This window comes from Leptonotus elevatus, chromosome 7, assembly GCF_054856555.1.
Source record: "Leptonotus elevatus isolate MCC_2025b chromosome 7, RoL_Lele_1.0, whole genome shotgun sequence".
In the NCBI taxonomy this organism is placed as follows: domain Eukaryota; kingdom Metazoa; phylum Chordata; class Actinopteri; order Syngnathiformes; family Syngnathidae; genus Leptonotus; species Leptonotus elevatus.
The window spans coordinates 1361788-1377610 of NC_141245.1; the positions used below are offsets into that span (position 1 = coordinate 1361788).

General features: G+C 38.9%; 1 protein-coding gene across 2 annotated transcripts; it reads right to left on the bottom strand.

Annotated features, from left to right (window-relative positions):
- Positions 1–4259: 4259 nt before the first annotated feature.
- Positions 4260–15469, bottom strand: lhx1a (LIM homeobox 1a). 2 transcript variants are annotated; one of them, XM_086081523.1, is made up of 5 exons: positions 14546–15469; positions 12997–13220; positions 12408–12691; positions 10800–10965; positions 4260–5680 (listed from the first exon to the last, which is right to left on the bottom strand). In XM_086081523.1, exons 1-5 carry the CDS (start codon positions 14713–14715, stop codon positions 5412–5414), a joined length of 1113 nt encoding a protein of 370 aa, XP_085937649.1. In that variant the 5' UTR covers positions 14716–15469; the 3' UTR covers positions 4260–5411. The 2 variants fall into 2 exon arrangements, with proteins under 2 accessions (XP_085937649.1, XP_085937648.1); XM_086081522.1 differs by having other exon boundaries at positions 4260–5791; positions 14546–15463.
- Positions 15470–15823: the final 354 nt, after the last annotated feature.

Here is a 15823-nt window from a genome sequence, read left to right on the forward strand (position 1 = left end):
TCGCATTGCAAAAATTCGCATACATATCCGATCTAGGGCCACATATAAAAGTAACCCAAGTCGGATATGAGAAAATTGGAATTGGGCCGTTCAGACTGACATGAAAAAGTCAGATACAGGTCGCATTTGGGCAAAAAAATCCGATCTGGGTCACATTTGCAGTGTGAACGTAGCTTTAGTAGGGCAGATTCCCATGGTGTGCCTTCTTGCACATGAAAGCGCTAATGTTGCTTTGTTGTTGCTTTTTCCTAAAACACAAAAAAGGCCCACTAAGTATAATTATTAAATCAAAAATAAATACGTAACCAAAAGTAAATGGACTGTTTTTTAACAACAATAAAACAAATATGAGAGGGAAAAAAAAAAATAAACACCAGAGCTTAATGCAAGCGTTGCACTGAGGCGACCGGTCATTATTTGAGTTATTGTGACCCGTTTTAATGGTTATGATCAAGCCATTTCAAAATAAAATACTAACCACGGGTTATGATACACTTTTCTCCCACAACTGTACGCCACATGCACACACGCACGTCGTTGGATCAAGCGGCGTTTGGTCGGCACTCTGCGACTCTGTTCTTAGCGTGATATAGATTTTAAGATTTTTATCTTAATAAACTCACCGTGCTGGCTTGTTGTCCTCCGTTTCAATGCACACATGTTTATGCTTGATGTGCTCCCACAGAGAAGTCGTACTGCCATGCCAAGCCAGCTCACTCTTGCGTATTTTGTTTTGCACATCACTTGTCGTTTTGGAAGATTCAGTGAAAAATGCTGCCACACTTTGTGGTCTCACAGTGGTCTCCAATTTTTCTCTATTTTACCCAACAGACCGACTCATAATTTAGACGTAGCAATCCAACCAATCAACATCAGTGGCAGAGCTACGTGGTAGCCAGGTGTGGTCGGGAATCGGGGCAGGCTTGACCAGGCCGGCAGGCCTAAATCAAAAAGACGGCCAATTTTTTTGTGTCGCTCATCACTGGACTAGTCTCATTGCCCCCCAACCCCACCCCGGTCATTTCAGACAAACTTTGTTTATATTGTTAATTAGACTGCTCATGTACATTCTGGCCTAACTTTAGCATCTTTTACAAAGCAAAAGATTTATCATCAGCAAGTATTTCGGTAACGAGCTTCCTTTGTCAAAATTAAAATGGAGCATTTTAATGTAGATTAATCTACATTAACTCCAGAATCAGAGTGAGTTTAATCTAAATAAATAAAAAATCTACACCCAGCACTCAATCAAAAGTAAATAAAGATCAATTCAAGTATGTTAAGGCATCTTATTGCAAGGTCAGTTTGTACCAAGTGTTGATGAGCAATCAATAGAGGATTGGAATTTAAACAGAAGAGGAATTGGCCCTGCAGGCAGAGAGCCTGTATGGTTCTCAGTGCTATCAAAAGGGAGAAAGTGTCGGAGACTGATATCCGGATCCTGATATCCAGATGCTCCAACATACTTCGTTAAATCAACAAACCATGATTAATTCACGGTGGATTACACTCTGAAGAATGGAAGAAAACTGAGATTGCATGGTTGGTGAGATAAACTTTCCTCTGGGTATGTTCTTCTTTTCCACTACTGCCTCCACTCGTTTCAATGTAATATTGAATGTATTCTAATCCTCCTGCGAGTGAGAGATTAAAAAAAAATTCATCTTTGTATTACGCAGCTCGAACGTTGAGGCAATTAAGAGCGAGGCAATCGGAAATGAGGCAATTAAACATGGCGAAGTTACGTGAGCTACAAACATATATGAAACACAGATATATGTGATATTACTCACAACAAAAGAGTACTTACTTATTCTCAGTAATGCTCACCGAAATGGCGCTGCTGGAAGTAATGAAATGAACAAGTGTTACTTCAACGAGATGTGAACGAAACTTTCGTTCCCCCAGTCTTTCTGACAGTTCCTGACCGAAAAATGGCCACAGGAGCGGAGGTAGATACCAGTATTGATATCCGTCGTGAGTACCGATACCATGAAATTGACCTGGTTTTAAAAATGAACAAACAAAAATAAAATTAATTTGAATGTTATCCGTTCCTGCTTCTGTCGCCGGACTGTGGTCTGAGGTGCCTCTCTACGATATCGCACATCGCTACAAGGTGGTGTCCGATAGTCGGACAGAATAATCCGCAGGGTGACTCCAGTCTTGAGTTTTATTTCGTGTTGTTCTGAGGTCCCAATATGGCATTAAAATTGTGGTATCGGCATCAGCGAGTACTAATAAGTAACATACCGATGGCATTATTTCCAACGCCAATATTATTATTTTTTTAAACGGTATCGGTACATCGCTAGTTTTATTTAGCACATTTTCCCTTTTTCGCTTCTACTTTTTTACACTCACGTGCACAACATCATATCACTTCTGCATTCTCCCTCTCTAACCAGCGCGCTACTACCATGCACTCTACATACACACATCAGCACTCAGGCACACACGAGCGAATTCTCATCCCCGCACAAATCCTTTTCCGCGCAACATTACAATGAAATACGTTATTTTCAAAAGTCACAGGGAGCCATAACAGAAGGATGAAAGAGCCACTCGTGGCTCCGGAACCATGGCTTGCCGACCCCTGTGCTACGGATACCCGAAGGACAACTTTGCCAACGTTGTTAGCCCTAGTGGTGCTTGTAGCTAATGTCGGACGGCTAGTGGCGGTTTACGTCTGGTTCAAACAGCAAGATTTTAAAATTGTCGGCCGATTTTCAGACGCCACACATGAAGAGAAAAAATCACGGGATTAACAGTTTTGAATGTACCGTGTGTGGTGTACAGCAAGACCGCACAATCAACACACCACACACGAGCCGAGTTTATTCATGAATGTGGCGGGAAGTCTCATAAAACCTCTCGAGATTAAACGTTACTTCAGAGTCAACAAACTTGCAGGACCAGTCGCAATACTTCCTGGTTTGTTTTTAGCCGAAAAAGCGGCATAAAAAGGAAAGCCGCTATTTAAAGGAGTGTAAATTGGCTCTGGGCAGCGAGGCTTCGCTTGCCCTCGGTGCTGGCGGAGCGGATTCACTTCCCACCCGGAGGCCACGTTTATTAGTGTAGTATGTGTGTGACGTGTGTGGATAAAAAATCAAATTAAATTTAACTTCCGAGGGCCGATATCGGTATGAGCCATGTGTGGTGTCAACACACACGGCAGGATTATCTGTTAAGATTATTGTTTGCTTGTCAGCGCGTCCTTACAATTGTCGGGAGGGGAAATTCAGGGCTAAAATTGGGCCAATTCTCCTGCTGTGTGAACCAGGCTCAGGCCTGCAGGTAGTCGTCGCCAAGTCCTGTGATTCGGGCTCCCGCCACTTGTCACCATCTGCTTTGCTCTCGCAAGCTTTTACTAGTTTTTTTGTACTAGTTTGTCCCACTAGCCGCTCTTGTTAGCCACTCTGGCCTATCGCTCTGACTAACTTTAGTAGCTGCTCTTGTTAGCTGTTCCGGCTAACTCCAACTTGCTCGGTTTACGCTGTTGCTTGTCGGGGTTCTCACCGGTTGCCAAGTCGCGTTTTTTTTATTCACTTGATTATGCAAAAATAATAATTGGCGGTAGGCATGCGAAGTGTGGTCTCTCTGAGTCACCTTAGTGTGCGTAGTGCTCGCTTCGGCTGCCTGCTATTATTTAGTAGCATCTAGTGGTGAACCTTTTACATACTGTCGCTTTAAGTCAGTTTACTGAGTTGGTCCACAGCAGGAAGAAAATTAAAAAAAGATTACTATAGAGTTCGCAAATCTGTTCTGGTTGATATTTAACTTCATTAATATTTAGGGAAAAAGACAAATTGTTACATAATTAAGTTATATAATTTAGGGCCGCTAATGCCAAAATCCTTACATTCAGTGGTGGTCTAGTAAATGTGATAAATTATCAGCATTGATTTCACGTGTTTGTAATGGTTAAAAACTAGTATGTAGAAGCCCTAAATTGCAATTAAATTTAAATGACATATAATAGTTTAAATAAATAGAATAATTTTCAAATTACCTTAAAATATAAAATGATTATTTGCATTCAAGGAAAGAAAAAAAAAGATTTAATGGCTGAATTGTATGATTTATTTCTGAGTGAGCCAGCTCAAATTTGGCTACAAAACGCAAAATCAATCAGTTTTAAAAACTTCATTCCTATTCAAAATGGTGAAACACTGAGACCTAACTGAAATTGAAAGACTCAGCATTACGGACCATGGGCGTCTCAGATTCAGAGAGATGTGGTAGTTTGCAGCTGCATATTTGGCCATCAGTTCTTTAATAGTTTGAATCTTTTCTTCTTGAAGACAATATAAAACGTAAATACGAATATTAACAATTTAATGAATGTATTGTCAGTAGTTTAGAAAATTCATGTAAGTATGCCTTGTCTTAACACATTCTGACATTCTGAGGTGATGATTTAGCAGGAGTTGTGCTATTATCTTATTTGGCAACTACTTATGTTTGGTTCATGTTTTAAAAACCATTTTCTGTAAACAACATCTTGTACAAACTAGCACAGTGAAGCACAACCTGAAGAAAATGTATTTTCTTCATACAATATAAATGAACTCAATACAAAAGTTTGGTTGGTTGCTTGGTACATTTTACATGGACAGCATTCTAAAACAGTTTTCTGGACTCCTGAACTTTATATTGAGTACGTAAACAGTTGACTTTTTTAAGTCCCATTTAGAACCCCAAGTAGAGGATATTGAGAAAACATACTTAAGTTTAACAATTCAGTTCCATTTTAAATAAAGTGTTTGAATTCCATAGAGGATATTTTGTTGTGTTAGCCTTTTTAAGGCGGCTTTCCCAGATTTGGCGGAAAATCTTAAACCAAAAGACAGCATTACAAAATTAATCATGGAGGTGTGTATTATTTTATCTTGCCCGAAGAAACATATTGTGAAGAGTCAACATGGCGGGGCCTAGAAAGGCAAAGGGATTCTGAGTAAATCCAAAGTATATGTCTTATGCCTGAAACATGAAGCACTGCTCCGCCAGCCTATGTGTTAGTTAGTGCACAAACAACCTTTGACTAGATTATTATCTATTGTCAGTAAAGCTATTGATGTCTTTGACAGGAGCTAATTATATATTTTTTGTGGTCTGGACATTTAAGAGATGTTGAAACTTAATTTTCTTATAACAGTGATGAATGTTTTGTCATGCCAAGCAGTGGGATAGTGCGTCACTCATACGCACATACAAATTTGAAGGCTGTCAGTTCAAAAATGTCCAGTTTTGGGTTAGTCTCATATTAATATATAATACTTAGGAAATTATACAAAAATGTTTTGTGGCATTGCCCTAACCCTGTTGATATCCATGCCTCAATTCAGTCCGCAACAGAATTAACCCCAGTTAGTAATTTTTCGGCCTCAAGAGTCCAATCTCCCAAAGAGCTACCACACAGTGGCTTCGTTCATTTCCGTGGGCGGATGTGACAAATGGTTGTTGTATCCGCTTCCATTCAGAGACAGTGAGGTGAACGGTGGGTTCGGGCCAAACACCTCGGAGGGGATATTGTGCAGAGTTCCCGGGATGCTAGGCTCTGGGCTTGGAGAGTCCTCAGGGTGGTGGGATATAATATCAGAGAAGCGCTGCACTTCACTGGATGGATGGTGTCCTGGTAGGGGGTGGTCCATACCGCCAATGGGTGTGCCCGTAGGGCCTGAAGAGGGCACAAAGGGGAGCTCAACTGGGGTCTGGGCTTGCGACGGAGGTGGTCCCTGAGGAAAAAAGTCATAGTTTCCTGCAGGACCATAATATTCACTTGGATAATCTGCAGAAAGAAAAAGACATTAGGTTGAAGAACAATTGGCGCAGGGATAATTACATCAAAAATTGAAATATTCATTGAATAGACATATTCTTGACTGGTTTGGAAACCTGAACTTGTCTGAAAAGAATCACCTCTGTAGACTTGTCAAAACTGCTGAAAAATATATAGAAGCCAGCAGGCGGGGCTTATGTCTATCTATAACACTGGAGAACAATATGGGCAAAATAATCTTTTGAGATAGATTTTTTATGATGGTTAAAACTAAAATTGCCATGCTGGCTCCAAAATTTCAGTCAGGTTTTTTTCTAGCACATTATTTTTTTCTCTTCACTTCTTACCCCCCAAATAAGCAAATAAGAAGAGCTAATTACGATTGGACTTGTCTACAGCTACATGGCAACTTATTTGTGCATTCACAATTGAGACAGTGTGGTGAGTGAAGTGTGAAGCTCTCAATAGGTCAAATACTGTACTATCTATATCAGCAAACATAAATCTAGTATGGTAAGAATTATGAGGATTAGTGCTGGCTTTTCTCTTAACGTTGAACTATGGCCATACCATCGTTTTATGCTCTTTTTTTGTTTTGTTTTCAAAGCTTGTAACTTTCCCATCTCAATTTTTTATTTACATAAATACGCATCTATTTAACTCATTCAAACCCCAAAACGTATAAATATATTTTTTAATACTGTGCCCTGCTCTCTCAAAAACTTATTTATAAGTTTTTTATGTTTGTAGGCTCAAACCCAAAAATGTCTAAATACATTTTTTAATACTTTGTCCTGCACTCCCAAAAATGTATTTATACGTATTTGTATGTTTGTTTTTTTAATGTTTTTTTTTAAATATATATGCTAGAACATACATAAGGCTTTGATACAGCTTCTGACATGAAGAGGTAACTTAGAGCAATGGTAGGCATTACAAAAATGTCCAGCAGTTGGCAGCAGAGTATAAGAGATCAGCCAAGGCCATGTTGCAATAAGCTCTTTTCCCCAGTGTTGTAAACAGGTTTGTGAATAATGATGAAACTTAGCTATATTCTAATGCTAATTGCTGCAAAACGGAAATATTGGCAATGTTGGCAGGTTGAAATCCCTCGTTTTGAAAAAATCTTGTTTGAAGTTTTTGGCACGTACATTTTGCAAAATTCCAAAGCAACCACCTTAGGAAAAAGATATTGGCCTGAAATTGTCAGGAAGTGTTGACACCCCCTCACCAGTTCCCCTGCTCACCCGTGCTGTGGTCAGAGGGATGATTTTTAAACTATAATAAAGATGATAATAAAAGAATGTGCTCTACGAATTGATTTCTACAATGATACACCGTTGGTACACAAAAACGCCCAGCATTGCTCCGAGAGATTAACCAAATTCCCAAACAAGCGTATCAAGGCTTGCGTCGGGACCCTTGCATGCCTGTATGTATGTAATCTGGTTTGATGTGTGGTGTGCAACAAAAACTACAGCGCAGTGTGAGTTGAATTTCTGCTTCATGGACTATATTGTGTATAATACATTTAATATATATATATATATTAATATACTGTAGATATATTAAATATCGATATAAATTTTAATTCAGAAATGAATTGAAAAAAATTACAGGTCAATTTAGGCTTAGGGTTTTCCCTTTAAAAAATAAATAAATAAATGGCCTATCAGGTTTCAGAATCAGCACTCAGCGCTTTCACAAATCCTCAGAATGGTGTTGGCATGTTTCCGTTCACTTATTGGTTGATCGGAGCCGCTCAAAGACAATGCGATTCATGTGCATGTAAATTCTGTAGAGTCAATTTAACTCTATTTGCAGTGGGACCAAATAGACTCAGTTTTAGAGTAAAATTTACACTTGAAAGAGAGTAAAATAAACAATTGAAGAAAAAATAAAAGTCACTCAAGGGTTGAGGAACGAACTCACGACCTTCAGCTTGGGACACTGCCAAACTAACACCTGTGCTATGCCACTCCTGCTGTTTGCTTATATCCAAGAGGAGACCAAACACATTGTTTTTGGTCTCTTGGGCTACGAAGATTCCAGTTGACACGAGCGATACACTAACACACAACATGAGCTGCGTCTCCCGGGCTGAAGTTGTGGGTTTGTTCCTCAACCCATGAGTGACTTTTTTTAATTTATGTATTTATTTTACTCTCTTCCAAGTGTAAATTTTACTCTATTTGAAGTGAGACCAAATAGACCTAGGTTAGAGTAAAATTTACTTTACAGAATTTACTGGGCAGGTGATTATGCAGAAAAGGGTGAATATTGGACATTATTAAAAGTTCATTTTCAAGGTGGACTTTTGAAGTTGCTATGTATGTAAGTTTTTATATTATTGTCACATTATTAGATACATATTGATTGTGAACTGCTATACTGTAGGGTAGGGAGTAGAGTAGAATAGAATAGAATGCCATTTATTGTCATTATTAATATAGGGTATATATAATTTAGTATTAATGGTATTCTTCCTCAAATATGTGAAGTGCCTCTGTCTCTCTCTAATGCCACACATACTTATATTTTATTTTTATTTCATTCACTCCCAGCCATTTTTACTGAAGCAACCCCCTTCGCTCCTAGCTGGTTTACTGGATTTTAACTGATTTTGCAAGGCCCACAGAATATTGTGTTCTATTGCTATAAAACATACCAAACATACCAAAAGAAAGATTAGAGTCTCTTTTTTCATCAGGATTTTTTTTTATATTTCTATCTGTTTCAGTTTTGCAGCAATTAATATATAGCTAAATTTCATAATTATTCACAAACCTGTTGAAAACACTGGCAAAAAAAAGCTTGTTGCAACATCGCCCTGGCTGATCTCTTATACACTGCACCTTCTGGCCATTTTTTGTAGTTTCTACCATTGCTTTAAGCGACCTCTTCAGGTCAGAAGCTGTATCAAAGCTTTCTTTGTATGTTCTAGCTTTAAAAAACATAAAAAATGTTTAAACACGTTTTTGGGAGTGAAGGACAAAGTATTAAAAAACGTGTGTATACGTTTTTAGGTTGGAATCAGTTACTTTGCGACATGAGATGGATTAGATGGTCCCCAACCTTTTTTTAGTTGCAACCATTCGCCGGTGGGGAGCTTATTGATGATGCGGGGTTGACGTATATTCCCCTTCGGAAGTTAAACAAGGTATGCTCTAAAGCTATGCTATGCTATGCTATGCTATGCTATGCTATGCTATGCTATGCGTGTGTGTCTTTGCCAGATTGGTGAGACAAGTAGTCCCGGGACCAGGTGCCAGCAATCTCAATCACAATTACGGATGTGATTAAGTTACACAATAATGTGGGAATATTTACCTCCAGGTCAGAATTTTAATCACCCCTCATCCTGAAGTTGGATCACCAACTCAGCAAGGCAGGCATATGTTACAACAATGACTTAAATTCATGTTATCTGCTACTCACGTAAACACTTGTTATATGTTTTATTGTATGTTTGTAAGGCTGGGAATGCAACTCTGGCATTACAGTGTTGTGTGCTCCAAATTCCGACTCTATGTGGAAATTGAAACAAGTATCATGGTGGACACGACTCAGTCTCATTCCCCACATTAAATAACTTGTTTGCTGTTGGTGGTGTTTGCTCAACGTAAAAGACAGAAGGAACTTTTTCCCTCTTAACACTTGCTGAATTGAAATAGCTTAAAAATATTGTTGGAAATAGCTACATTTTTGTTTTGTTTTGTTTATTTTAGCCAACACTTCATTTTTACAGTTTGGTAATGGCAGCGAGGGTGAAGTCCTAAGGAACAGGTTGCCGTGTGGTGCCTGTTGTAATTTTCTGAAATAAGAAACAAAAAGCAATCATAGTGTTTTATTTTGTTCAAAAACAAACAATGGAACTACACTATCATATCCTACGCCTGTTAATGAGATGTGGCAGTTAACCATTTTGTAAAGGTGACCACTAGAATCACGATAATAAAACACTGAGAATCTCCACTGACCAAAATTATGAACGGTATTTGACCTTCCCTGAAGTAGGCTAAAATGTAAAATAAAATATTTTTTGAGCTGTCAAACAGTCTTAGAATTTTGATTAATCACGATTAATTGCTGAATTAAAAAGGTTTTTTAATAAACATTATTTTGCCCATCAAATTTAAAGAGCACCTGTTGTGTTAAAAAAAAAAAGACATTTAATGTTATGAGGACATCTTCAAAAAATAATTATCCGCTATTTTTCTAATCAATTAATTACTTGTATAATTTAAAATGGAAAAAAATGACCCCAATATTTTTGACATGAACAAATATTCTAAATAGCATACACAAACTTGTATTAAATGTTTTACTTTAATGCATGGAGTTATGTTTATTGCTCAAACACAACCTGCGCCACCTTTAACATAACCATCCGCTGTCAACTCAAGGATTATTTGCGATTGAAATTAATAGTGCGATTAATCTGCGTTAATACATGATTAATGAGATTTTTTTTGTGTGTGATTAATTAATTAGTTAACACTTTAACTTTGACAGTACTGTATGCACTATAGGAACATAAAATGTGAATTTCATGTACATTTTACACAATTATTTTTATTTATGTGTGATATTGTTTATACAGTATTAGAATTCCTTCACAAATGTTAAAAATTAAATTCCACAATTTATTGTAGCCTATTGTCTAGCCATCATTTCAAATAATAATTTATACGTAATAATAATAAGAATAAGAATAATAACAATAATAATAATAATAATAATACCTACTCGTGTGTGTGTGGGGGGGCGTGTGTGTGTGTGTGAGTGTGTGTGTGTGTGTGCACGCGCGCGTGCGTACGTGTGTGTGTGTGTGTTCTAATATTGTACTTTGATAACCTTGTTCAGTTAATAACCTTTTTGTAACCTAAAATGGCCTTGTTGTTAATAGCAAAAATGTATGAATCACGACGGCCTCGAGGGAATTAAGATGTTCAAAATGTCTTGGACTTGCAAAAATGGGAGGGAATTCTCCGCTTACAGTTAAAGTCAAACACACCTCCGTAATAAGAGAAAGGTCCGTTCGGGATGAGCTCCCCAGGTTCCAGGCGGTCAACCAGCGTCCTCATTCTCCTTGGGCTCCTGAAAAAAGAATGTCTTCGGGCTCCCAGTGCGCTCAACTGCTTCATGCGCCTCTCTTTGGAACGGCGGTTCTGGAACCAGACCTGCGTGCATGTGCATTTGCACAGAATCAGCAAACGTGCAGGCGCCATTTTAATGGAAAGGCAATGTTCTGTGGAGCCGGCGAGAGTCTCAAACCCATTTTTTTTTTTTATTCTTTATTTTTTTATTTTATTGTATTTTATTTTGCGGTCATCTGTAATCAGTAATAAGTAACTTTTTGATTGACTGTCATTGCTATATTACCAATCCTTGTTATGCCACCCAAGCATGCGAATTCCTTAAATCCAGAAATGTCTGCGATGGCGTAGACTGCGCCAACAATCGTCACAATCTGACATCGCTAATGAACTGTACTTAACCATTTTCTCGTGTGTTTATGTAAATGCGATACAATGGCTTGCTCACTACATATAATCGCCAATAAACTGCGTCGCTAAACTGTTTGAACCCATCTCACCTGCAGTATATGCTACTCATGAAAGTTATTTGCGCATCAAATAATTTGCGAGTTATATATAAAATATAGGCTACAAATTAGTCAACAGGCTATTCGGCTAAGCAGAACATAAATTTAATGAATAAATAAAAATGTTCATATCAGTACAGCATCTCCAAAATTATGTTGGGTCTTTTCACACTGAGAGGTATTAATAAAACAATGTATGACATATTGAAAGGTGTTTCTGCTTTGATCGCTTATCTAGCATCATTGCAAACAGCCACCACACTCAAACAGAACATTAGTTTATTTTGCGGAAACGTGTTGTGATTAAGTCTGTCTTCCAAACGTTTACAACCTTATTTCGCTACGGGGCCGGGTGCGTAATTGACTTATAACCATATAACGAACGTAATGTAATTCAAAACGGATTCAAATTCAAAACGCATCTGTTGCTATAGTTTGTGTTGGGTTTCATTACAAGTAGCGTACATATTAAGCTGAAACTCACAAACTTGGCTAAATATGTTTGCAAAACTCCCAGCAATGCATAGCAGCCTCGCGCCAGTTGGCGAATTTGCTCTTTTTGATGTAAGCCAGAATTAAAAAACTAAACAAAAACATGAAATTACTATTTTGTAATCAAGTTCGATCATTAATGAATTACACGTGACAGCAGTTTAATAGGCTGTTCGTAGAACGGAGGAAAGGACATGAGATAATGGCGTTGGGTGGGTTGGTTTTGTTGAGAGACTTGTACGGTCACACCAGTCTGGCGGTTAGGCTTCACAACTTTCCATTGCATCACATCTTTTAATGAGCACATATCATATAAGCTGAGTAGCCTACCCGTCGAATTTTATTTCCATAATGTTTCATTCAAAGCTTTTTACACAGCCTTGTTATTTTCGTTCCGGCTGAACCATTCACACCAGCAATCTTAATCACTTCCGGTCACGTCAACAACAATACAATTTATTTTTGTCATCCCGTGATTGAATTGTGAAATTTTGAACAAACACAACAGGTTTCCTTTCATTTTACCTGAATAACCCTCATGTTGAGGCCAGTCTCCTGTGCCAGTTGCTCCCTAATGTGTCTGGTGGGTTTGGGGGTCGCAGCAAACGCAGCCTTCAGCGTCTCCAGCTGTTTGGCCTTAATTGTCGTCCGCGGGCCTCGCCGCTTGCCGCCCAGATTCTGGTCGTCGTTCTCGTTATTTACAGTTTCCTTATCCGAGAGGGCGGCGATCTCCGTTTCCTTAAGAACCACGTCGTCCTGGAGGGGGTCTTGTGAATCCGGGGATAAACTCGGGTCGCTGCATGCCGTTACTAAAATAATAATATACAATAAAAAAATGTGTGTGTGTGTGTGTGTGTGTGTGTGTGTGTGTGTGTGTGTGTGTGTGTGTGTGTGTGTGTGTGTGTGTGTGTGTGTGTGTGTGGAATTCAATACCGTAGTTGCACGGGGGTGGGGGGTGTCACTTGTTTAACAATATTTCCGCAAAATATCGAATGGTGATGGTTACTGGCACATCACATCTATGGTCATCTATCATTCATTTATTGTATAAATGCACACACACACCCGAGCAAATTGCACATGCCTGCGTGCACGCGGTCGCAGAGCTCCTTACCTGAAAGGAGGTTTGTGTCTTTTACACTGCTGTTGCTTATGTAATCGTCTTTGCAAACGAATTTGTTTTCATCTATGATGTAGAGTTCTTCGCCGGTCGAGAGCTGCTTATTGCACATCATGCACTTGAAGCAGTTGAGATGAAACACTTTGCTTCGAGCCCTCCGGACCAAGTCGTTTGGAGAGATGCCCTGCGAACACCCGCCACACTTGGTGCCGAACCGCCTGCACGAGTAAAATAGGCTTGCGTTATTGCTGATATATCATTTATATCAATGATATTTGATTTATGTCAGCATTCAGCCTGTATACCTTTTAAGACTGGGAAAAAAAGGGACCAGGACCAAATAAGTGAATGTAACAATTTTGGGGTATATACAAATTATGATAGATAGCGTAGGCTCGTCTGATTTCCCCACGATCGAATAGTCTATTTGTTTCGAATATAAATTGAAAAAGGCATAATTTGCATCATCTTAATGAACAAACATTTTTGTTAGTTAGGAACATCAACATCGTAAATATTTATTATAAACGACGTAACTACTGTTTGTCTGCCAAACGGGGCTCATTTTAATGTCACCAATAAACGTGAGATGTTTTCAATACTCAATTGTACAACATTTTAGAAAGTAAATATTTTAGATATCCGCGTCACATGCTTTCAGATGAACTTAAATCCGAAGAAGTGTATAAGAAAAAGTAAATTTGAGCGTAGCCATAGTAGGGTATTTACGTAAGCGTTAAACTATGTGTATTGACTGCCGTCTGCAATTGCATTGTTTGTGGACGTAGTCTTTTTTCAAACAGTTTGCTATTCAAATCCACTTATCACGTCGCGGCCGTACTGAGCAAACAACACCAGGCTGTGTTGTGGCCTGGGTTTGATCCTTGGCGCTTGTTTGCTTTAAGTGTGAGTTCCAATTTCCTAACAACCCCCCCTCCCCGCTGAGAAACACACACGTTTAATGCCTCTGATGTTTTGCATAAGAATCCAAATTAGGAAGCTTTTAATTACTCCATCCTACTCACACATTGTCTTGCGGTCCTCAACTTGGCCTTCAGCCACCCGCTCTGCATTTTGTGCATTCACAAATATTGAAATATAAACATGAGATATGAATGACGGGAATAAGTTTTTACTTGTATCCTCTATGTGCTGTCATAGATAGATAGATAGATAGATAGATAGATAGATAGATAGATAGATAGATAGATAGATAGATAGATAGATAGATAGATAGATAGATAGATAGATAGATAGATAGATAGATAGATAGATAGATAGATAGATAGATAGATAGATAGATAGATTATTTTACTTTTCATTTCCCTTCAACTCGCGTGGACAACTGTAGTCTACAGAACACAACAGTAATTTATTCGAATAAGATATTTGCATATTTTCCAACGATAGAGTAATGTTCCTGTTTCCTTTAGTTGATATTTAAGCCATTTCAAGGCTTTCATAAAAATGTTTACATGGCACTTGCAATTTATCACAATGCAATTTAAGTGTCACTATTGTAATAATTAATTGTGCATCTTACCTAAAGAAGTCATTTTTGCAATATAGTCTCCCTTCTCGAGAAAAACATTTCTCTGTCAAATTGCATTTACACTCGCAGCACTGGACGCACTTGACGTGCCAGGCTCGGTCCAGCACGTTGAGCAGAAAGCGGTCCTGGATCGGCCTTTCGCACCCAGCGCAGTGCACCATAGCTTTGGCTGGTTTACAACTCCAATAATGGTGCTCACACACGACAATTCAGAAACAGAGGCCACACTATGGCCGGATTATTAGCTCTGTCATTCGCCTGGGGCTCCCCGCGGTCAATGTGCGTGAAGACGCTGTTCGATCCGGGGTCACCACTGATTTGTTCTTCCTGCATACGTAATAAAGGTTGACCGTCCAAAATACAGAAAATAATGGATGGCGTCTGCGCTATTCTCATCGGTGGAGAAGGAAACACTCCGTCGTATCCGAAAGAAAACTATATTGTCTTTTTAAAAAAATCTGAAGAAGTAAAGCCTGGTGCACTTCGACCTGGTTTGGCTCATCAGCCGAAACAAACGTCTTGTTGATGAAAATGCCTCAAAATGCAGATATGTCACACAACCAAATGGTAGGGTATCCACAGTCAACGTTCAGCTGTTCAAGATGCGCTGGTGCCTCCGGTCAGTCCGTGTAAGCCGGGATGCAAACCATTTCCGTCTCCGTCCTTGTATGTTGTGATGCCATAGATCGAAAGTACAATGCCTACCTCCGGAAACTCCGACCGTACCATATTCCCAACCCTCTGACGTCATTCATTTACTGGACCAATCAGCGCTGCGTCATACACGGTCAGCATCCAGCAGCCCCAACTTAAAAGAACCGAATTGTACAGTCTGCTATTCAAACCTCCCACCAGCCCCACAAACTCATCATGTTCGTCAAAGTGTACTGTATGTAGGGAGCAGTGGCGGCTGTCACGGCATAAAGGTGCATCTCTTCGGCTGTTGAGCATATTCAACTCTGGGCGGGAGGGGACTCGATGGAGGAATAATGAGCAGCGTCGACAGGATCCATGAGCGGGAGGTGCATATTGCATGGCTGATTTTTCTGTTTGTGTTTGGACTCATTAATGTAAAATTGAAAATGGCACTAAGTTAAGTTTGTAGTAAGAATGCTGTTAATAAAGATGTTTTGTGGAAAAATAGTAAATATTATAGCTCTTGAAGCATTTCCCCCCCAGAGCATTGGTGATGCTGTTTCTTTTTCGGCAGACGTTAATTATTATTATTATTATTATTATTATTATTATTATTATTATTATTATTATTAT